Below are 25125 nucleotides of genomic sequence, written 5' to 3' on the forward strand. Positions count from 1 at the left end.
CATCCTAATGATCAAATGGTCAGCTCAGTATTCAAGGAGCCAGTGCATCAAATTCTAGAAAAGATAAAGAGTGAACCTTACTTCAAGTGGCCAAATAAGATGGGAGGCGACCCTGCCAAACGAAATCAAAGTCTTTACTATCTATACCATCAAGATCGTAGACATACAATTGAGGATTGCAGAACTCTCATTGACCATTTAGAGCAATTGGTTAAAGCTGGAAAGCTGAAACAATTCATGCACCAGCCCTTTAGGCAAGGAAGCCAAGTAGGATCGGGGTACAAAAGAGAGGCTGTATTGAGGCCGCCCAAGGGAACCATCAATGTAATTCTTGCCGCGCCAAGTCAGACTAGAGGTCATACGTCCGGAGTCATGTCCATAGCGGCAAGGCCAGATACTGAGGGATACGTCCCTCAATTTAAGCGGGTTAGGATAGATTGGGACTTATCAACTCCACGACAATGCCTTAGTGGTAACCCTTCGTATTGGAGGGTATGACTTAAAAAAGGTTCTAGTTGATTAGGGAAGTGGGGTTGAAATCATGTATCCTGACCTATATAAAGGGCTAAATTTGAAGCCCGAGGACCTACTTAAGTATGACTCCCCTCTAGTAGGGTTTGATGGGAAGATGGTTATCCCTAAAGGCATGATCAAGTTGCTTGTGCAAACTGGGGCTTAGATAGTCGAAGTGGATTTCATAGTTGTTGATGCTTATTCCCCTTACACACTATTTTGGCAAGACTGTGGTTTTTTGCCATAGGAGCTATGTCCTCGACTCTGCATATGAAGGTGAAGTACCCCACAGGAGGCAAGTCGGAGAGTTGGTAGGAAGTCAGGCAATGGCTAGGCATTGCTTAGTGGCCGCTATTAGACATTAGTCAAAAGATAGAGTCTCGGTTTCTCGAGAAGAGGTCCCATAGCAATTAACGAAAGCTAAAGATTCCACCGAGACCGAGGAGGGGGGTCTATTGTGTGAAGAACTTGAGAAGGTGGTCACTGACATAGACATGGATAAGTATTTTCAAGTCGGGACTCAATTGCCACCCCAAGAAAAAGATGAGTTGTTGGGATTTCTTAGGAAGAACATTGATGTCTTTGCATGGAATGCGTATGAGGCACTAGTGGTGGATCCAGACTTTATTTGTCATTATTTGAATGTGAATCCAACAGCTGTCCCTAAGAAGCAACCACCTTTATGCTCCTCTAAAGAGCATGTTGAAGCAGTAAAAGAAGAGGTAGACAAGCTCAAGTGTGCTGGAGCAATCAAGGAGGTGTTTTATCCAGAATGGTTAGCCAACACAGTTGTAGTGAATAAGAAGTTAGGAAAGTGGAGAGTGTGTGTAGACTTCACTAATTGCTTGCCCCAAAGACCTTTTTCCATATCGATCAGCTGGTAGATGTTACAGTTGGGCATCCTCAGATGAGCTTTTTGGATCCTTTTCAATGGTATCATCAGACCATTAGCCTTGGCTAACCAAGAAAATAAAGTCTTCTTAAACCCTACTGGAAATTATCACTATTGGGTGATGCCTTTCAACTTAAAGAATACTGGATCAACTTATCAGAGGATGGTAACCAAAATGTTTGACTCTCAACTCCGGAAGAATGTAGAAGCATATATTGACAATATGGTTGTCAAAATTAAACAAGTATCTAAGCACTTAAATGACCGGGGAAGTGTGTTTAAAGTGCTTAGGAAGCATAAGTTACGCCTCAATGCCTCGAAGTGCTCCTTTGGTGTTAGTTCGAGCAAGTTTTTAGGGTATATGATTACTCATTGTGGAATAAAAGTTAACCTTGATCAAATCAAAGACATAAATGACTTATGAACTCCTCGATAGCCTAAGGAGGTTCAAAAGTTGACTAGAATGACTGCTGCCTTGAATAGGTTTATTTCTCAGTCGGCAAATAGGTGTAGACCATTTTTTCAGCTTCTCCACAAGTGGAAAGGATTTGAATGGACTCAAGAGTGTAATGTTACCTTCAAAAAGCTAAAGGAATATCTATCTTATCCTCCTATCCTTTCTAGACCAAAGAAAGAGGAATTTCTTTTTGCCTACATTGCAGTTACATGTTATGCGATTAGTCTAGTATTGGTTAGGATGGAAACTAGGGTGCAGAGGCCAGTCTATTATATAAGCAAGTCTTTACAAGAGGCAGATGTCTGTTATTTACCTCTAGAGAAAGCAATTCTAGCCATTGTACAAGCCACAAGGAAGCTCACTATTATTTCCAAGCAAATACTGTTGTAGTCCTCTCTCAACTCCCCTTACAGTCATTACTTCGGTGGTCTAATTACATAGGAAGAGTAGTTAAATGGGAAACAATCTTAGGAGCATTTGGCATCAAATATTTGCTCCATACAGCTATAAAAGGGCAGGTGCTAGCGGATCTAGTGGCGGAATTCACTGAATGCCCCGAGAAGGTTACAACTGAGGAGAATGAAGAGACTAGGGCATGGGTCACAGTAGTTACCATTCCTTATCAACTAGTCTAGAAGCTCTACGCAGATGGGGAGGTCAATCAAAAGGGATCTGGTGTTGGTATTGTCCTGGTATCACCAGAGAAGATAATTATTAAGAAATCTCTAAGGTCGGGTTTTTCAGCCACAAACAACGAGGACGAGTATGAAGCCTTGTTGATTGGGATAATAAGGGTAATGAAACTAGGAGGTGAAGCTGTAGAAATCTTCTCAGACTCAGGGTTGGTCGTTGGACAAATCAATGGTGATTTTGAGGCCAGAGACCAGAGGATGCAGGGGTATCTTAACAAAGTTCGGCGATTGCAATCTAGCTTTGGAGCCTTCTCTATAAAGCAGGTCCCAAGGAGCAAGAATACTCATGTTGGCTCTTTGGCAACTCTAGCCATCACTTCAAAACAAGGTCTTCCTCGGATCATAATTGTCAAAGATTTGTTGGTGCCTAACAACCAGAACCAAACAATGGTTAGAGTGCACCATTTGAGAGTTGGCCTGAGTTGGATAAATCCTTTGGTTTCATTTTTTAAGGATGAAGTGTTGACCGAGGACAAGGGCAAAGCTGAGAAAACACATAGAAAAGTGCCTCGGTATTGGTTTTTTGAGGAACTGAAGCTGTATAGACATTCATTTTCGGGCCGCATCTACTCTGTGTCCATCCCGAGGTAGTAGAACCGTTACTAAAGGAGCTACATGAAGGAATCTGTGGTAGTCACATGAGAGGGAGGTCTTTATCACACAGAGCCCTTACTTAGGCATACTGTTGGCCGAGAATACAAAAAACGGCCCAAGACTATGCCAAGAAGTGTGATCAATGTCAAAGGTTTGCCTCGAGCATCCATCAACCTTGAGGCACCTTGAACCCCCTTTTTCTAGTCCATGGCCATTTGCACAGTGGGGTTTGGACATAGTTGGGCCATTCCTAAGAGCAATAGGGAATTGAAGATGGCTTCTCGTTGGGACCGATTACTTCACAAAATGGGTTGAGGCTGAACCACTTTCTAACATTAGGGATGTGGATGCAAAAAAGTTAATTTGGAAGAATATTGTCACCAGGTTTGGAATTCCCAATACATTGATCTCAAACAATGGACCCCAATTCGACTTTAAGGCATTTAGGAGATATTGTTGCGAAATAGGCATCAGGAATAAATATTCAACCCCTACCTCTCTGTAAGAGAATGGGCAGGCCGAAGCTATCAACAAATTCATAGTCAATAGGATGAAGAAAATGCTGGACGAAGCTAAGGGTAAGTGGGTGGATGAACTCCCACATGTGCTTTGGACATTCCGTACCACTCCTTGGAGGTCAACTAGGGAAACCTTGTTCGCCATGACATATGGTTTCGAGGTGAGTATTCCCCCTGAGACGGGGTTCCCGACATTGAGGATAAGCCAATTTGATCTTGATAAGAATGACCAGCTACTCCAAGAGAGCTTGGATTTGGTTAATGATAGAAGAGAAGTAGACATGGTCCAATTGGCACATTATCAACTGATGATGCACAGAAAATCAATAGGTTGAATGCTCCAGGCTTCAATGGACTAGTGATGAAGGCCTGAAAAGAAAAAGATACAAGATCAAAGGAGACCGGGTTGAACCGACCAAAAACCCTCCAATGGTTAAGTTAGTTTTTTCTTTGGGACTCAAGAATTCTAACTTTTTAGGAGCAGTCAAAACTGGCCTTCATTTAATGAGGATGAATGCTTATATAATGTGTCTGGAGTGGTTACTTATCTTATAATTTCCCTAATATTTGTAGAAGTTCGAATTTTCAAACTTAACTTCCATAACCGTTATAGAAGCTTGAGTGTTCAATCTTATCTTCTACAACAGCTATTGGAAGTTAAGCACTTACAAAGAAGTTGTAGTGCTGAACCAGGATCTTGCTTATGTATCAAAATGACTACACGTGGTTCTATTCCTAAGCTTTTGTAGGTAAATCTAACACCTGGAAATTTTCCAAGTGTTGAGGGTCGTCCAGGAGTATTCCTCATGAACGACCTTCTTATGCTAGGATAGTCTTTCCATTTTGGACGACTCTCATGGACGACCTTCTTATGCTAGGATAGTCTTTTTAGTTCTCCATCAGTTACCCCCTTATCCAAGGGTCGTCTAAAGTACTGTAAGATTCACTGTTGTTCTTAGGATGAGTGTCTTTATGTCAGTGGTTAAATATCATGCCACGTGTCATGGCCTCATTGGTGATTGGTCGCATCGATTTAGTTTTTAGAGGAATGTGTCACGTGGCATCCTCTAGTTGGCCACGTCATTTTAAATGCCAGACTTTACTTTCTATAAACAGTAGAATTCCTCTCTTGCCCTCCGCATTTCTCAAATTTTCTCCTCTGACATTCATCATCCAAGGCCTCGTCTAAAAGTGTTTTCGCATCTTTAGTCCTCCTCCATCTAGAGCCAGGTATTCTCTCCATCCTCGTTCTTAGGTTTTCCTTTAAATTTCTTTAAGATGTCTAAGATTTTCATTTCCTTGTCTAGTAATAGTGTCGAGAAGGAGATAGACGAGTACCATGACACTACAAGTTATAGTTAGCCTAGTAGTAGTAGTAGTAGTAACAGTAGTAATGGAGGGAACACCACAAACGAGCAATACACGTCTTGTGTTCCTGGGGTTCCTCCAAAAGTTATTCAGGAATAACTTAGGAGGAGGATAGCTTCAGGGTTACAAGCTGGCACCTTGACGAGTGTTCCCCCTTCCACTAATTTGGAGGAGGTAGAAACCATCTATAGTTGTGTTGTAGGCGTCCATTCCAAGACGGACGAGAAAAGACTTGCTTCCCATAGGAGTTGGTATCAAATTCTAGATGATCTTAACCTTAGGTTGGCCATCCAAGGGGAGTGGTGTTGTGATCCTCGTTTTGGAATAGGTGTTGTGACCCACATTTTGGCCTTTGCTAGGGAGTTACTAACTAGGCTAGGCTTAGGAGTATGTCATTTTAACCCCAATGCATGGAGGCTAGTTGTCTCTATACAAGTTTTATGGAGGGAATTGTTTGAAGGGGATCGTCTTCTCACTGTGGACGAGTTCCTTTACTGCTACAAACCCTCAGAGATTAACCAGTCCCCTTGCTATTATCAATTCACAGCCAGAGGCAAAGATTGTAGATTAATGAAATCACTTGTAACTTCCGATAGAAATTGGAAGACAAAGTTTTTCTTCGTCTTTGGTTTTTAAGTTGGACACCCTATTGAGGTTGGCAGAGATCCATTTGCCCCCTATACAGGAGAGTTAGGGAACCTTCATCCTGAAGGTATGTTTGTTTTATTAGTATTTTTATTTACCCATTTATTCTTGTTTATAATCGTCTTGATCATTATTTTTTCTCTCTCTTTCTCTACTGCTGTTAGATGACCATCCTTGAGCAAATTGTATCTTGAACGCATCCAGAAGGCTCGTCTACACGCTGACAGAAGCTTCCATTCATTAGTCACCCTTCAACGTCTTGCCACTTAGGGACTTGGACCTAAACCATCTCTTGAGGCTACAACTCATGAGCTCACTATCCGTAGACGTGAGTTTTTTTTTTTTTTTTTTTTAAGAATTTATTTTAATATTGCTTTTTAAATGATTCTAATGTTTTCTTTTCAGGGATGGCAACCATGAAAGAAAACAAAGGAAAAGAGGTAGTGGATAAGGTAACTAGGCTAGAGGCTCAATCTCAGCCTCGTCCTTCTACTGGAGATAAAAGGAAGAATTTATCCAAGACACTTGATATGGGAAATCTCCCGAGCCGTCAAGGAAGCAAGAAGGTGAAGCATGGGCCGTCCAAGCCTAAGGTTGTCAAGCAAGGCACTATCCCTCCTACCTCCTAATTGTCGTCAGTCCAAATTCATGACATGGACGCGCCTGAATCTGTTGGAGTTACTCTGTCCATAACCACTACTCTTGCCTCGTCTCAGCCTCATCTAAGAGTTACCATGAACCTTATTCAAAAGGAGGACTTGGCTTGGGAAAGGTTCCAAAATGCTGTGACTGATGAGGACGTGGCTGCGTGCTACAACATGTCCTTGAAAGAGTTTGAACATTCTGGTGTTCATGACCTTTTCAAGGTATGTAGTCTCACTTTTACCTCGTCTTTTTCTTCTTCTTCTTTTAAAAAAAAAAAAAAAAAAAAAAAACAGAACTTTCAACCGCTTGTGTAGGTAATGTCAAAGTTCATCGCTGCGTCCTGGCAAGCCACTGAGATGGACAAGGAGAGGATCAAGCTTAAGACGAGGATCCACCAGGTTAAGGACAAGTGTAGGGGCTGGGCTGAAGTGGCAGGCAAGGCTAAGGATGAGCTTAAAGAGCTAAAGAACCTTGTCGAGGAGCTGAAGGCTGACATTGTCAAGAAGGAGACATAGCTTGGTGTTGCCAACTCTCTCCTCTAGACGAGTTCTGAAGATGTCAATATTGAGGATGATGCCTCCACTTAGCCTGCCCAGGACGAGCCTAAAACTAGAGAGAACCCCCCACAGTGAAAGTGTGAAAGTTGATCATTCTAGTTTATTCCTTTTTTTTTTTTTGTTACTAAGTATGTGGTCCATTATTTTGGACCATTTCAATTTTATTTAAGTAAATTTAACTCATCTATAATCTTTTAGGATGAGCTTCCAAACATTTTCCGTTTAGGCTTTCACTCTACTTAAGGGTTTTTGGACGGTGGTTGTCTACTCTTTTCTAAAAACTTTTATGAATGAATGTTTATTTTCATCATTTCTTATTTTACTGTTGAACATGTTATTGTATAGATGAATCTTCTTTACATCACCCATATTACACTGGTTTGTGGTCTGTCCACTCATGGAGGCATTTAGCTCGTCCATGTTAAGTTTCCCCATGCTTAATGTTTTTACCATTCTTTAAATTTTACAAGTGTGACTCGTCTTACGAATGGTGTAGCCTTTACCAGCTTTATTAGTCTAGAGACTTGACATCTGGTTTTAATGCTCGTCCATATCCTTGACGGGTTATAATCATCTTTTAGCAAGACGCTTTCAACCTTTACTTGTTCAAAGATTTGGACTGTTTTGGCTGGTTACATTTATCCATGGATTCTTGAACTCTTACGTGCATGCATTGTCTCGTCCATTGGTTGGACGGATATACTTTAGGTTTTTCTTCATCCATTGGTTAGACGAATATAACTTAAGCTTATTTTAAGGAAAGCATGTAGACGTCACATCCCTTTGTCCAGAGATTTTACTCGTCTAGGGCTTTTGCCTTCTTGTAGATTAGTTTTAAATAGTGCATTATTATCACGAGAATTAAAAATTCACACAAATTTACATATTGGAAACCTAAACACTATTTAAAACACTGTCCATAAGTTTTGGCACATGCTTAGAACCTGGTGCCTTTAGGGAATCAAAGATACAATCAAACCAAGTCCATGACTTCGTACATAGACAATACATATTTTAGAAGCATGCACCTTTAGGGAATTAAAACACAACATAGAATACTAATAAGAAACACAAGTAATGAAAAGCAAACACATAACGTTTACTTGTCCCAGGGTAACCACAACGCCTAGGATGATCTCGTCCTAAGAGATGCTCGTCCAGGCTGATATCCTACAGGTAATATCTTCTTAGATGCTCAACATTCCAGGGGTGCTCCAGCTTTCTCTCGTCTAGGGCTTCTAGGTAATAAGATCCTTGTCTCTTGCAATTAATAACCTTGTAGGGTCCTTCCTAATTAGGTCCCAATTTCCCACAAGCTGGGTTTCTAGTAGCCAGAGAGACCCTTTTTAGTACGAAGTCCCCAATGTTGAAATGTCTGGGTTTCACCATTGCATCATATTGTCTAGCCATGAGGTTCTTATACCTTGCTGTCCTTTGCTCCGTGTTCATCCTTACCTCGTCTATCAGATCAAGGTTGAGACGAAGTTACTCTTCATTATCCTCATCTTGATACTTCATCACCCTATGGTTTGCCATGTGCACTTGTCTAGGTATCACAGCTTTGCTCCCATAGGACAGTTTGAAAGGAGTTTCCCTTATGGGGGTCCTCACGATCATCCTGTAAGCCCATAGAACAGCTAGTAGCTCGTCTGACAATACTTCTTTTGCCCCCTCGAGTCAAGTCTTGATGATTTTCAACATGGATCGGTTTGCAAAATTTGCATGTCCATTTGCTTGTGGGTGGGAGGGTGATGAATAATGATTTTTTGATTCCAAATTGCTCACAAAAGTCTCTAAAAGGTGTGTTGTCAAACTGCAGTCCATTGTTAGACACTAGCACCCTAGGTACTCTGAACCTACATACGATACTCTTCCAAACAAAGTTTTTGACATTTTGCTATGTGATCTGGACTAAGGGTTCAGCTTCCACCCATTTAGTAAAGTAGTCAATCCCTACTACCAAAAACTTCATCTGCCTGGTTCCTAGTAGGAAAGGACCTAAGATATCCAGTCCCTATTACGCAAAAGGCCATGGGACCATCATCAGGGTAAGATACTGCGACGGTTGTCTAGGGACGTTGCTATAACATTGACACTGGTCACATACACTACACGGATGACTTTATGGACTAGCACTCTTGCTTCAAAGTGGTTTCCACATGCTCCTTCATAAACCTCCTTCAACACATAGTTTTACTCATCTGGAGCTAAGCACCTTCAGTAGGGCTGAGAAAAGCCCCTTTTATATAATACCTCGTCTATGAGGATATACTTGGCAACTTTGATCCTTAACTTTCTAGCCTCGCCCCTGTCCTCCAGAAGCCTTCCATCTTTGAGGTAAACTACTATTGAAGTCATCCAATTTTCTTCTCCTTCAATTTGCTGCACCTCTGGAAGGTCTATGCTTGGCATGTATTGGACTTTGTCATAATCGTCCATAACCCCTTTTGGCAAAGCTGCCTTTGCCAAAGCATCTACTTCCATATTTTCCTCCCTTGGGACTTGAACAAAACTGGCTTCCTTAAATTTTTTGACAATCCTCTTCACTCGTCTGAGATATTTCTTCATTCGTTCTTCCTTGGCTTCACACATTCTATTGACTTGACGTATGATCAATTGAGAGTCTCTGTGGACAACTACTGACTCCGCCCCTAAGGATTTAGCCAATTCCAACCCTTTGAGGAGAGCTTTATATTCAGCTTCATTACTGGTCGTCTGATACTGTAGACGAGCTGCATATTTCAGCTTGTCCCCTTCGGGGGATTTTAGCATAACTCCAATTCCCCCCGCGTATAACGTGAACAAACCATCTACATAGATGACCCACCTCTGAGCTTCATCAATCTCGTCTAACCCACCTTGGTTAGGAGTGAACTCTGCAATGAAATCTGCCAATACTTGAGCCTTTGTAGTGCTTCTTGGTTGGTACCTGACATTAGACTCACTAAGTTCCACAACCTATTGGATTAGGCGTCCTGCTGCTTCCAACTTTTTCATCACCTTCTTGAGTGGATGATCCATTAAAACGTTAATGACATGAGCCTAAAAATAATGTCTTAGCTTCCTGGATGTTGTGACCAAAGCAAATGCTAGTTTTTCCATCATGGGGTACCGTCCTTCTGCTCCTCTTAGCAGTTGGCTTATATAATAAATTGGCTTCTATATCTTCCCCTCTTCTCTAATCAATGCTGAGCTCATTGCATATGGAGACACTGCTACATACAAGTATAATTCTTCACCTGGTATAGACGGGCTCAGAAGAGGAGCTGTTTTGAGATAGGTCTTGAGGTCTTGAAAGGCCTTTTGACACTTGTCCGTCCATTCAAATGCCTTCTTAAGAACCTTAAAAAATGGCAAACACTTGTCAGCAGCTTTTGATACGAACCTGTTAAGGGAGGCAGCTCGCCCGATGAGAGATTAGACTTCTTTGGCATTCCTTGGTGGTTCCATATTTAATATCTCCTGAATTTTATCAGGATTTGCTTCAATTCCTCTATGTGAAACCATAAACCCAAGAAAGTTTCCTAATGAAACTCCAAAATTGTACTTGCTTGGATTTAACTTCATGTTATATCATTTAACTGTATCGAAGGTCTCTTGAAGGTCGTCCAAATGCTTTTCCTCGTCCAAGCTCTTTACCAACATATCATCTACATAAACTTCCACGTTTTGTCCAATCTATGGACGAAACATATGATTTACCAGCCTTTGATAAGTTGCTCCCGCGTTCTCCAAACCAAAGGGCATCACCTCGTAGCAAAACAACCCTTAACTTGTAATTAAGGATGTCTTCTCTTGATCCACCTCGTCCATCCTTATTGATTGTAGCCTGAGAAGGCGTCCATGAAACTTAGCAATTTATGACCTGCAGTTGAGTCCACCAGCTAGTCAATACGTGGCAATGGGTAGCTATTCTTGAGGCAAGACTTGTTCAAATCAGTGAAGTCCACGCACATCTTCCATTTTCCTTTTTCCTTCTTGACCATCACCACATTAGCCAGCCAGTCTGGGTAATAAACTTCTCGGATAACTTTTGTCGTGGTCAACTTCTAGACTTCCTCCCTAATGACGTCATCTCGCTCAGGAGGAAAGACTCTTTTCTTCTGACTAGCAGGCTTGAAGGACGGGAGCACATTCAATCGATGAGTGATAACACTTGGGTCAATTCCCAACACGTCTTCATGACTCCATGCGAAAATATCAATACTCTTTCTTAAGAACTAGACAAGGTCTTGCTTCGTCTTCTCCTTCATACTTGTTCCAAATTTGGTAAACTTTTCAAGATTACCTTCTTCTAGAGGGATGTCTTCTAGCACTTCTGTGGGTTCCGTAGTAACCCTTCTTTCGTCTATGATCATCATCTTTGTGTGCTCGTCCATAGCCAGCATGGTTAGATAGCATTCTCTGGCGACTAATTGGTCTCCTTGCACTTGAAGTACTCCATGATCTATTGAGAACTTAACAGATAAATGGTAGGTAGACGTTACTGCCTTCTAACTGTTTAGAGTCAGTCTTCCAATGATAGAGTTGTATAAGGACGAACTATCCACAACCAGGAAGTTTACTTCTTTGGTTATTTGTTGTGGATATGCTCCTACCACCACAAGTAATGTAACGGTGCCCACAGGTAACACTTTCATCCCTCCAAATCCTACCAATGGCAAATTTACCAGACGAAGTTGATCTCATCCAAGCCTCATTTGTTGGAAGGCAGGGTAATATAAAATGTTTGCCGAACTTCCATTGTCTACCAACACCCTCTTAGTTGTATAATCAGCAATGAGCAATGTAATGATGATCGCATTGTCATATGGGTGGTGAATCCTTTCAGCATCCTCGTCCATGAACGTAATGGCCTACTCATCTGCCCCCCTCATCCTTAGTGGTCGTCCAAAGAGCTGGACATTTTACACCACCTTCAAGTATGTTTTCCTTAACTTAGAAGATTGTCCTGTTGAGGTCCCTCCTATAATAACTCTTATCTGTCCAAGTGGGGGCCTTAACGATTCTTCTACCTTTCCCTTCTGTGAGGGCCAAAAAGATCCTGATGAGAATGTGGGCCTTTTGGGCCGTGTTAAGGAAGGCCAACCTGCTACTGGGTTTAGAATTTGTTGGTACTATGGGTCGGCCCATACGCCGAGGGTCCGAGGATCCAGCCGAGGGTGAACTTATCCTCAGACGGACACTGAAGAACTCGGGGTTTCGCAATAAAGATTAGGGGATGACACGGTTAAGACCAATGGTTAAAAGGGGTAAACCCTAGAATGCCCCAGAAGCACTGGTGTTGAAGAAATGTCAAAGATAAAGGCTGCTACCTCCATATTAAAGACCCTGCACCTACCACCCTGGCCGCATTGATGGGGAAGTGACACCTGAACAGTGGAAGAGAAACTTCTGGTTACTATTCAAAGGCACTGGGAAAAGAAATATCTAGGTTAAAGGGGAGGTAAAGCAACACGTGTACAAAGCATTCAAAAGATTAGTATTTAAAGAGCAATCTAAGACAGAAAAAAGGGGGGTCCCTCTTTGTAACCTAAAGGAAAGAGAAAAAGAAAGAGAGAGAAATTATATAAGAACAGTTCTCGGCTTACGTCCGAGCAGATTGATTCATAGCATTCTTTGTTGTTTTTAAGTGTTTATAATCTTTAGCTTGCTATTTAATCCTCAAACACTTCTAACCTGGGTTTCAAGCCCACACTCTACAAATTACATTGTTTAAGGCTCGTTGGGCCTGAGCCCGTAACTGTTCTTGGGGCCAGGTGCAATTGTGCACTTACAATTGGCGCCGTCTGTGGGAAATCTAGTCTAGAAGAGGTAGGGATATTATGGCGGGCTTAGGCTCTCACCATGCAGAGTCACAAGGATCACAACCGGAAGATCATTTCCAACGTCTTGAACATCGTAGGGATCGTGAGGGAAGCGTCCATACAGAGTATCCAGGTGATGGCCATATTCATGAAGGGGGTAGCACCACCCATGATGAGGGTTCTAAGTCCATGCAAAAGGAAATCAACCGTCTAAAGAGAAAGCTACGCCGCGCTAAGCGTAGGTTTTCATCATCCTCATCTAATTCTTCCTCAGAAGAGGATAGGAGAGCTGGCCACAGCTCAAGGTCGCGCACTCCTACCAGTGCAACATCCTCCAATGAGGAGGGCAGCCAACCAACTTGCAGACGTAAGAAGCCTCGTTCTAGGGGCCTGGGCAACGATACCATGAGTAGGGCGTTGCACCAACTCTCTAAATCTCCGTTTTCACGGAGGATTGAGAAGGGTAGGCTTCCTGTGAGGTTCACTCCACCCCACATTTACCATTTATAATGGCCGGACTGATCCGGTGGAGCACGTGAGTCACTTCAACCATAGTATGGCGGTGCACTCTCACAATGAGACTCGATGTGTAAAGTTTTCCCCTCCTTGGGACCCTGTGGCTAGATGGTTTAACGGTCTCAAATCTGGGTTCGTAGGCTCGTTTGGGGAGCTGACTAGGGCATTTGCTTCGCGGTTCATTACATGTAGCAGAGTCCCTCGGCCATTGGACTCGCTGCTATCCATGGCCATGAAGGAAGGGGAGACACTGAAAGCATACTCCGACCGATACTGGGAGATGTTTAACGAGATAGATGGTGACTTTGATGAGGTGGCGCTTAATACCTTCAAGGTAGGTCTCCCTACTGACCACGACCTAAGAAAGTCTTTGACGAAAAAGCCCGTCTGCAGTGTACGCCGCCTTATGGATCGTATTGATGAGTACAAGAGGGTAGAAGAAGACCAGCAGCAAGGGAAGGGAAAGGACAAGGTTATCCGCCGTAGGAGGAGAAGGGATTCGAGGGCCTGATAGATACCATAACAACAAGCCGAGGAGGGATTACTTCGGGCAATCCGGCTCGGCAGCACCTTAGGCTGTAAATACTGTGTTCCGAGAGCCGGTGCATCAGTTACTAGACAAAGTTCGTAAAGAGCCTTTCTTCAGGTGGCCAGGCAAGATGGCAGGGGACCCTGCGAAAAGAAACCGAAATCTCTTTTGCCAGTACCATCAGGATGTAGGCCACACTACCGAGAACTGTCGGACTCTGTGGAACCATCTAGAGCAGCTCGTCAGTGAGGGAAAGCTGAAGCAGTACTTGTGTCAGCCCACTGGGCAGGTCAGTCAAGTTGGTTCAAACAACTAGAGGAACAATACATCTCGGCCAGCCTTGGGAACAATTAATGTTATCTTCGCTGCCCCTGGTAGGACCGGCTCAGGTCCCACTAGGGTGATGGCGGTTTCCCATCAACAGACCGAGGACATGGGTCACAGGCCGAAGAGGTTGAAGGGCATCTTGCCCGTCTTAGATTTCTCGGAGGAGGATAAGGTAGGGACTATCCAGCCCCATGACGATGCTCTCGTGGTTACCCTCAGAATTGGGAACTATGACGTGAGAAGGGTGATGATAGATCAGGGCAGCGGTGCAGATATCATGTACCCTGATCTGTTTAAGGGGTTAAGATTGAAGTTGGAAGACCTTACTCCTTATGACTCGCCACTTATAAGCTTCGAAGGGAGAACCGTTGTGCCGAAGGGACAGATCCGTTTGCCCGTTCAGTCCGGCTCAAAAACGGTGGAGGTGGACTTCATCGTCGTTGATGCGTACTCTCCATACACGGACATCCTTGCCAGGCCTTGGCTGCATGCACTTGGAGCCGTCTCCTCTACCTTACATGTTAAAGTTAAATTCCCCTCGGGGGAATGTGTTGAGGAAATCCTCGGCAGCCAATCAAGGAGCCAGGAATGCATGTCGGCCGCGTGACCGCATCGCGGAAAGCCGAGTCTTCGGCTTTGGTCAACAAGGGTTTATAGCAGTTAACGGCTCCTGATTCATCTGGAGTGGTGACAGGAGATGAGGCATAGTGCGAGGGATTAGAGAAGTTTCCAGTGGCCGATGACCCGGAGAGATTCTTCCAAGTCGGTGTACTTTTACCACACCAAGAGAAAATGGAGTTGTTAGAGTTCTTGAAGGATAATATTGATGTTTTTGCATGGGATCCTTATGAAGCTCCGGGCCTGGATCCGGGCTTCATCTGTCATCACCTAAATGTCAACCCGGCTATCATTCCGAGAAGGCAGCCACCTCGGCGATCTTCCAGGGAACATTCCGAGGCTGTGAAGGAAGAGGTACTCAAACTCAAAAGGGCTGGGGCTATCAAAGAAGTTTTCTACCCCGAGTGGTTAGCCCATACAGTTGTCGTTAAAAAGAAAAATGGAACGTGGAAGGTATGTGTGGACTTTACTGATCTGAACAAGGCCTGTCCCAAAGATTCGTTCCCAATGCCACGTATTGATCAACTGGTGGATGCCACTGTCGGACATCCTCGGATGAGTTTCTTAGACGCCTTCCAGGGTTATCACCAGATTCCCTTGGCACTGGAGGATCAGGAGAAGACTGCTTTCATTACTCCAACCGGGAACTATCATTATAAGGTCATGCCATTTGGGTTAAAAAATGCTGGGGCTACTTACCAAAGAATGATGACCCGAATGTTTGAATAGCAGCTGGGGAAAACCATAGAAGTATACGTGGATGATATGGTGGTGAAGAGTAAGACAGTACCTTCGCATATGACAGATTTGGCCAACACCTTCCAGGTACTAAGGAAGTATAAGTTGCGCCTTAACGCCTCCAAGTGTTCTTTTGGCGTGGGATCTGGAAAATTCTTGGGATACATGATTACACATAGAGGCATAGAGGTAAACCCGGTACAGGTCAAGGCTATTCGTGGATTTCTTCCTAACCCAAAAGAAATTCAAAAGTTGACGGGAATGATTGCTGCTTTGAACAGGTTCATATCTCGGTCAGCTGACCGTTGTCGTCCTTTCTTCCAATTGCTGAATAGGTGGAAAGGGTTTCAATGGACCGAGGACTGCGAGTTAGCCTTTCAACAGCTTAAGCAATATCTATCTCGGCCACCCATTCTTTCTCGTCCAGAGGCACATGAGATTTTGTTTGCTTATCTGGCAGTGGCCATCCACGCGGTCGGCTTTTGTCCCCGATAAGAGATGATAGCAGGGTGCAAAGACCGGTGTATTATGTTAGTAAGTCTTTGGGTGATGCCGAGGTACGTTATCAGCCCTTAGAGAAAACGCTCCTAGCCGTGGTTCATGCCACGCGAAAGCTTCCCCATTATTTTCAGTCCCGCCAATACGTTGGTCGTTCGACCCAATTGCCCCTCAAAGCAGTTTCTCGTAGCGCCGATTACTCGTGAAGGATAGCAAAGTGGGGGACCATCCTGGGGGCTTTTGATGTAAAGTATAAGCCTCGCACCTCGGTGAAGGGCCAGGTCCTCGCTGACTTGGTGGTGGAATTTGCCGAGCCATTACTCGAAGAAACTCTAAAAGAAGCACATATGGATGAAAAATCAGTTGGTGTGATTACAACTGCCGTGTCTCCGATTTGGAAAATGTATGTGGATGGGGCGGCTAATCAGAGAGGATCTGGTGTTAGACTTGTTCTTACGTCCCCAGAGGGAATTGTCTTCGAAAAATCTTTGAGATTGGCGTTCTCGGCTACTAACAATGAGGCCGAATACGAAGCGGTCTTGGTAGGCATGAAAATGGTGCATAGGATGGGTGGAAGGGAAATCCACATCTTCTCGGATTCTCAACTGGTGGTCGGACAGGTCACGGGGACCGTGGAGGCTAGAGATCCAAGGATGCAGGAGTATTTGGCCCAGGTCAAGCGTCAGCAAACTCAATTTAGCTCCTTCGCCTTAACTCATATCTCTCGGAGCGGAAACACCCATGCAGACTCCTTAGCCACGCTGGCAACATCCTCGGCTCAAAGTTTACCTAGGGTTATCCTCGTTGAGGATTTGCTAGAGCCCTCTCTTGTCATTACCAACGCGCCTCGTATCCATCTAATAAGGCCTGGACCTAGTTGGATCGACCTGGTCGTATCTTTTCTTAGGGATGATGTCCTTCCTGAGGACAAATCCGAAGCAGATAAGATACGCTGAAAGGCGCCACGATTCTGGCTGTCCGAGGATCAAAAATTGTACAAACGATCCTTTTCAGGACCGTACTTGTTGTGTGTACACCCTGATTTAACGGAGGGGCTTCTAGAAGAATTGCATGAAGGGATTTGTGGCAGCCACCGGGGGAAGGTCCTTAGCTCACAGTAGCTCGACTGTAGGGTTATTGGTGGCCCAATATGCAAAGGGAGGCCCAAGACTATGCCAGGAAATGTGATCAGTGTCAGAGATTTGCTCCTAATATTCACCAACCTGGGGGGGGTTCTTAACCCTCTCTCCAGCCCTTGGCCTTTTGCACAATGGGGCTTGGACATTGTAGGGCCATTTTCGAGAGCTGCTGGCAATAAAAGATGGCTTCTTGTGGGAACAAACTATTTCACTAAATGGGTTGAGGCCGAGCCCTTAGCTAATATAAGAGATATTGACTCCAAGAAGTTTGTCTGGAAAAACATCGTTACCAGATTCGGTATACCACACACGCTCATCTCGGACAATGGTGTTCAGTTCGACAGTAAGGCTTTTAGGAAGTATTGTGGTGACATGGGTATTATAAATAGGTACTCCACCCCAGCTTATCCTCGAGGAAACGGGCAGGCCGAGGCCGTTAACAAAGTCATTGTCAGTGGGCTAAAGAAAAGGTTGGATGATGCGAAAGGTAGATGGGTAGAAGAGCTCCCTCATGTTCTGTGGACGTATCGGACCACACCGCGCAGGTCCACTGGAGAAACTCCATTCTCTATGACTTATGGAGCCGAGGCGGTAATACCTCTAGAATCTGGTTTTCCCACCTTAAAGACCAGCTCCTTTAGTCCTGAGAATAACAATGGACTCCTGGAAAAGGGCCTAGATTTGTTTGAGGAACGGTGCGAGGCAGGGATGGTCCAGATGGCTTATTATCAGCAAAAGCTAAAACGAGGATATGATGCCCATGTGAAGCTAAGACCACTTGCACCTGGTGATCTTGTGTTAAGGAGGGTTGTAGGCACTTCTAAGAACCCAGCTTGGGGCAAGCTGGGACCTAACTGGGAAGGCCCCTATCGCATTGTTTCAGTAGCAGGCATAGGGTCATATAGGCTAGCTGATCTAGACAAACGAATAGTACCACGTCCATGGAATGTAAATAATCTTAGAAGGTATTATTATTAATGAAATGAGTTTTTGTCAGTTTGTATTTCAAAATTATGAGTAGCTCTGACGCTTGAAGTTATCATTTTTAAGAATCAAACAGAAACTTGGTTAAGTGCCGTCCTCGGACCACAAACCTTGTGGAAATTGATGTCTTGTCATTTGTTAAACAGAACCTTAGTTATGCCGGGTCTTCGGACCTCCTACTTTGGGAAAATTAACATTTGAAGTTATCATTTTTAAGAATCAAACAGAAACTTGGTTAAGTGCCGTCCTCGGACCACAAACCTTGTGGAAATTGATGTCTTGTCATTTGTTAAACAGAACCTTAGTTATGCCAGGTCTTCGGACCTCCTACTTTGGGAAAATTAACATTTGAAGTTATCATTTTTAAGAATCAAACAGAAACTTGGTTAAGTGCCGTCCTCGGACCATAAACCTTGTGGAAAATGTTGTGTTGTTTACTGGATTACAGAACCTTAGTTATGCCAGGTCTTCGGACCTCCTACTTTGGGAAAATTAACATTTGAAGTTATCATTTTTAAGAATCAAACAGAAACTTGGTTAAGTGCCGTCCTCGGACCATAAACCTTGTGGAAATTGATGTCTTGTCATTTGTTAAACAGAACCTTAGTTAGGCCGGGTCTTCGGACCTCCTACTTTGGGAAAATTAACATTTGAAGTTATAATTTTTTAGAATCAAATGTAAAATTGGTGATGTCTTATCGTCGGACCACAATTTTGATCAAAGTTATCTCCTTATTATGTCTGGATGTTAATGCGTTACTGTTTATTAAACTCGGACCTTAAGTTTCATGTCTTTAAGTGTTAAGCAATTTTGTGTAAGGAATGGTCCTCGGATCTTACATCCTACTAGAAACAGTGTTGTGCGTTATAAGGGTTTAATCATTATATGAAATCCTCTTTTCTTTTTAATCAAGGAATTGTTTAAATATATTAACCATGTCACTTTTTATTAAATCTTCAATGATGTACATAAGATTATGTGAAAGTTATGATTGTGCAATTCTTGGAGTTAGATTTGTTTACCCTGAGAAGTTTTGGTTATGTGCTAATGGCAATATTTATAACAAATACAAAAAAAAGTAAAGTAAAGCATAACAGATACAACCCAAGTGAAAAGCAAATGAAATTGTTCTTCATTAATCAGTTAAATATGCATTACATAGATAATTCAAGAATGGAAAAAGAGAAGCCCTAAGCTAAGTCCTAAGCTTTTGGGGAGGCTCTTGCGAGAGGTACTAGTACCCTCCTGCCTTTCTCAACTCCGGCTCGAAAGGGAGTCAAGATCCGCTTTCCCTTATCTCATGTCTTCGTTGGAGGGACGTTGGGTTCAACCTGTTTGGCTTAAGTCCTTCTCTCGCATCCCCTCCTCCTTCCTTCTCTTTGTTGGAACCAGAAGGTTCGTAGGATCACGAATTTGCCTGTGGGACCACGGAGGTAGGGCAAGAAGAGTTGTCTCAGGGGGTAGGAGTAGCGAGGAGCCTCTTTCAATCTCCTGTATCTCTAGGGGAGCCAAACGTTCTCGGACTTCCTCAAATCCGAAGATTGGGGAACTCCCTGCTGCGTTTAAAGCTTCCCCCCATACTTTTGACGGTATTCGCGGCATAAAGCCGCGAACTCCTCTCCGTCGCCTGCTCCTCGGTGGTTGCTACCCCTTCATCAAAACTTGCACAGCAGGCAACCAAGAGAGAGTTGGAAGGAGCTGGCTTCTTCCTTCATCAGCGCCAGTTGCTTCTTCAGATCTGAACACTCCCTTTGAGCTTGGGAGAGCTCTTCATCTCTTGCATGAAGGAGCTTGCGCTGTCCTTCTATCTGGGTCTTCATAGTCTTCAAGTTTGACTCGACCCCATTTTTCTCTCTCCTCAGATCAGCCACCTCTGAGGTCAACTTCTCATTCTCAGCAAGGGTTGTGCCCAAAGACTTCTCAGTCTCCATCCTGATTTCGAGCTCAGTTGTGGCTACTTTCCGAGTGTCTTCAATAAGCTTTTCAGCTACAAAGACCTCCTGAATAGCCTGTAACAAAGTATGATGGAGTTAGGAATAATAAAAAAACAAACTTACCTATAAATATTATTAAAAGTGGAATCTTCCTAAAAAAGGAGAAAAACTTACCAGCGCTAAGTCTCTTTTTAATGAGAGGAATAGTTGTGGCTGGCCCATCTTTTCCAAGGTCTCCATGTCCTTGGGCAGCAGAAGAGGGCGTTCCAAGACCTCGGCCAGGTGGTGGGCGTGGCCTTGTTGAACCGCCCTTATACCGGACCGGCGGTGAGATGGGTGCGCCGTCCAGCTTTTAGTTCGGGGACCAGGTGGTCGTGCTCGGCGCACTTCAGCCTCGTCCCTGAATTCCCCCGATTTCAACCGAACGGGCTCTACCACTTGCCCTTGTCCGGCTTCTGGCTGCCGGGCCGATGGGAGTTGTTGGCGTGGTTTCTTGGGGTCTTTATTAATCGTCCCCTCATTATCCCCCTTCCTCTTCTTCTTGGGATCCCTGTGCCGGCGCTTGGCTCGGCCTGGAGGAGGAGGAGGAGGTAAGCCGGGGGAACTTGGGGACGTCCCCGTTTTCTTTTTTGCAACCTTAGCAGCCTATTCGTGAGGAGACCCTCCATTCTTCCCATGTCTTCTTCAAATTCGTCCTCGGGAAGGGCAACTACAAACCCTGCAATTCTAGAGGCCTCGGTGGCTTCTTCCTCCTCGTCGGAAAGTACCACAAACCGGTTCCCGCGAGGTCTCTCGTGTCTTCCCGAGATGGAAATGATCTATCTCGTCGTCAAGAGTGTGTGAAGAAGACACCTTGCTCTTCCGGAATGACGCTGTTTGCGAATGCACGAAGGGGGATTCGCTATAGGCCGTGCCTTGTACAAAACGGTGTCGGAGCATCCGGGAGTTCGCTCCGTCCGTAAAATGGGGCCGAGCTACGTTTATCCTCTTTCGTCTTCGGTCGCCCGCAATTATGGCGTTCTCTATCTCCCTGGAAGTCCGAGGAAAGGGGATTGTACCCTAGAATGAGGTGAGCAGCCCGGAGTTGTAAGTCTTCACTAACGAACACTTCGGAGCGAAGTACTCGGTTTAGATCGGCAATGTTGCAGTGACTCAGACGAGGATGCACGTGCTGCTTATCTGCAAAAAGGACGTCAAAACAAACAAATCTGGTCAGATTCACACAAATATTTAACAAATTTAAGTAAATATGAATACGCATTTCTGTGTGTGTTAGGAGAAGTGGTGTTGTGGGGAGATTAATCCTACTGCGTCGCACCTGGATCCCCCCACTCAACCGGGCAAAGTGAGGCCGTCGTGCCAGCTCCCGTACACGATCAAGTAGTCGTCCTTCATGCCTTTGTTTGATTTGGGCAGACAGGAGATTAGCCTAACGGTGCTGGACCGAGATTTAATATAATAACCTACCTTAGAAAGTTTATGGGACTCATATAGGAACACGACATCGTGCCATGTGAGGTTTAAACCCATCTGCTCGTTGAGAGCATCTACACTACCTAGAACTCTAAAAACGTTTGGGAGGCATTGATCAGGACACAACCGGTGGTTGCGAAGGTATTCCCTCATTACGGGTTTCATTGGAAGGGTCATTCCACCCTCTATAAAGGCTATCATAGGAATGATAACCTCTCCCTCTTTCCTAGAACCGGCCACGGCTTCTGCCGGGCAATATTTTAGTCCTACATCGCTGGGGATACGGTATTTAGCCCTAAAACCCTCCATCCTAGCGACGGAATCAACTAGACATTTAAACCTACCCATTAGAAGAGAATGAAAGGCTAAACTTTAAAGGAAAAAATGTTTACGAAGACAGCCGAGGACTGTATCCGAGGAGAAAAGGTTAAGAACAGAGAGAGCAAGAACTTACAAAGTTGGAGGTACGGGTTTCCACGGTTTTCTGCTGGTAAAGAATGATTGTAGGTGTTTTGATGGGATTGATCCCTGATGAATTAAATGAAGGCGCAGGTTCCCGAAGCGTCACGACGTGCGAAAAGGCGGCCTCGAAAGTATATTTGTCCCGCCTAAAATTTCGTGGAGTAATGAAGGCCGTTGGATGCCCATCTCACCGTTGAACGTGAGGGACAAAGTGTAACTGGCAGTATTAAATACGCGCGTTGTTCAAAATAAAACCGCCAAATGGCGTCTTCTGGGACGCGAAACGATTTCCACATGTACCATTACTAACAAAGTGAATGGAGTAGGTTCTCGTCGGATCAAAACCCTAATTTTCTCCTCGGACGTTGAAAATTAGAGTTTTGAGGGGCTATTGTGAGGGGCAAAAAGATCCTGATGAGAATGTGGGCCTTTTGGGCCGTGTTAAGGAAGGCCGACCTGCTACTGGGTTTAGAATTTGTTGGTACTATGGTTCGGCCCATACGCCGAGGGTCCGAGGATCCAGCCGAGGGTGAACTTATCCTCGGACGGACACTGAAGAACTCGGGGTTTCGCAATAAAGATTAGGGGATGACACGGTTAAGACCAATGGTTAAAAGGGGTAAACCCTAGAATGCCCCAGAAGCACTGGTGTTGAAGAAATGTCAAAGATAAAGGTTGCTACCTCCATATTAAAGACCCTGCACCTACCACCCTGGCCGCATTGATGGGGAAGTGACACCTGAACAGTGGAAGAGAAACTTCTGGTTACTATTCAAAGGCACTGGGAAAAGAAATATCTAGGTTAAAGGGGAGGTAAAGCAACACGTGTACAAAGCATTCAAAAGATTAGTATTTAAAGAGCAATCTAAGACAGAAAAAAGGGGGGTCCCTCTTTGTAACCTAAAGGAAAGAGAAAAAGAAAGAGAGAGAAATTATATAAGAACAGTTCTCGGCTTACGTCCGAGCAGATTGATTCATAGCATTCTTTGTTGTTTTTAAGTGTTTATAATCTTTAGCTTGCTATTTAATCCCCAAACACTTCTAACCTGGGTTTCAAGCCCACACTCTACAAATTACATTGTTTAAGGCTCGTTGGGCCTGAGCCCGTAACTGTTCTTGGGGCCAGGTGCAATTGTGCACTTACACCTTCAACTTCTCGTCCAAGAAAGTTTCTCAATTTTCCTTACCTGATGAGATTCTTTATCTGCTGCTTCAAGTCAAAACACTCGTTCGTGTCATGCCCATGGTCTCTATGGAAGCGATAATACTTGTTCCTATTGCACTTGTTGGGATCTCCCTTCATTTTTTCTAGCCATTTCAAGGATGGATCATCCTTGATTTTTATAAGCACTTGTTCGAGTGGCACCTTCCAGGGTGTATATTGCTGAAGAACTTGCCTTTTTATTGTCTCAATCTTTCTTCTCTCCCATCCGGGCCTTCTTTGGACGAGGACCCTACTCTGGATGGCGCGAAAGATCTGCTTCCATTTGCTCGGCCTTCTTCCTCTTCTTGGCTATGATTGCGTCCTTCACATTCATGAAGTTTTGGGCTGAATGGACGAGTTCAACCATGGTTTGAGGCTTTTGTTCATAAAGCTTGTGGATGAATAAATCAGATTTAACTCCATTATGGAAGGCTGCCAATAGCAACTTGTTGTCCATCTCATCTACCATTAGGGCTTCCCTGTTGAAATGAGTAATGAAGGATCGTAAGGTTTCATTTTCCCCTTGCTCTATGGTTAACAGGCTGGACGAGGAACACTTATGCCTTTGTTCTCTGATAAAATTGTTAACAAATAACTTACTCAATTCTTCAAAAGAGCTCACAGTGTTTGGAGGTATCTTGCTGAACCACACTCGTGCCAACCCTTTAAAGGTGGTAGGAAAGGCCCTTGAAGATGCATTGTAGTCTTGAAAGTAGCAATATGATCAAAAGGATCGCGCGTTCCATCCTATGAGTCGAAGGAAGGCATCTTGAACTTAGAAGGCAGGGGATGACTATTGATGGAAGGCACGAAAGGGGAACCAGTCCGATGGACTAAGTCATCTATGAGATTGACCCTTCTCATATTGTATGATGCTATGTATGACATTATGTATGACTTAGTGTTGTGATTAACAAAGTTGTTTTATTATTATCTAAACTAATGGTAACATGAATATTGGGACATTATCATATAGTCCAGGGGATGCATAGTATGTGATTTAGTCACAGAAGATATAAATCACAAGTTCTTTGTAAACTCAAAATTGTAGTTCGTAGTCAGCGATGAAATTGGGCATTTCATCTGCGAAGACTATAACATATCAACTAAGATGATTTGTCTTGATCATGGAAGTGGAGACTTCTAGTTGGTATCTTGATATGTTTTAAGAGTTAAAACATATTGGTGAGATTTATTATTCTTCTAATGACTGTTAAATGAATAATAAATTCACGACTTCTATTCGCATGAACTCTTAATCCTGAGAGAATAATGGACCTGATCATGAGGTGTAGGTTGCTTTGATATATCTGAAGTGAGATCTAAAGTAACGATCAAAACCTCAGTATGTTGGGCAACCACATTTAGTGTTGATGGAACATATATTCTCAAGATGAAATTCATAGTCTCTTAATGGAGATATAAAATATTCCCTTGAGATAAGTTTGATGGGTTCAGTTATTCAGAGAGTTAGGCCTAATCACTTTGGTAAGAAGTTACTAAAGTATATATTTATGAAATTGGATTTCATAAATATTTGATGAATAACTTTAAAGGATTAAACCGGGTACTCAAGGAATTAAGATGTAGTAATTTACAAAGTGACAGTCTACTTTCATAACTTTGTATTACTACGAATATTTTATGAAAGGGTTGCATGTATAATAGAGTCTTGGGATATAATTTATAAATAAGGCCTAGAGTGAAATTATATTTATATAGTGGTATTAAATATAATTAATGGTAATTTTGAACTTGTCAAGAGTTGACAGAACAGCCCAAGGCCCATTGGAGCTAGTGTCTTATTAGTCCCTTTCGGTCCCACTACAAGTCACACACTAAAACCCAATTGGAAAGGCCCAATAGGCCAACCCAATTAGATAATCAGTTAATTATAAAGGGAGAAACATGCAGAATTTTATGTGTGTGTATGAAATGGTGTGTATGTGAGTGTGTAACACTCTTTAATTCTCCCTTGGAAACTGTTAGACCACACTTCTTGGGCGTAAAGTGG

The 25125-nt window shown here is 43.6% G+C and overlaps 1 protein-coding gene across 1 annotated transcript; it reads right to left on the reverse strand.

Annotated features, from left to right (window-relative positions):
- Positions 1-9098: 9098 nt before the first annotated feature.
- LOC142605906 (uncharacterized) lies at positions 9099-23210 on the reverse strand. The gene is made up of 2 exons (XM_075777331.1): positions 23095-23210; positions 9099-9810 (listed from the first exon to the last, which is right to left on the reverse strand). Exons 1-2 carry the CDS (start codon positions 23208-23210, stop codon positions 9099-9101), a joined length of 828 nt encoding a protein of 275 aa, XP_075633446.1.
- Between the last annotated feature and the right edge of the window lie 1915 nt (positions 23211-25125).

The sequence above is a fragment of the Castanea sativa genome, chromosome 8 (genome assembly GCF_040712315.1).
Source record: "Castanea sativa cultivar Marrone di Chiusa Pesio chromosome 8, ASM4071231v1".
Lineage (NCBI taxonomy): Eukaryota > Viridiplantae > Streptophyta > Magnoliopsida > Fagales > Fagaceae > Castanea > Castanea sativa.

Excerpts from the sequence above, each read along its gene's own strand:
- LOC142605906 (XM_075777331.1), bottom strand. The coding sequence starts at position 23,210 with ATGAAGGGAGATCCCAACAAGTGCAATAGGAACAAGTATTATCGCTTC. Across the intron at positions 9,811-23,094 it reads CAGATAAAGAATCTCATCAG|GTACCAACCAAGAAGCACTA; the intron begins GTAAGGAAAATT and ends GTCTAATGTCAG.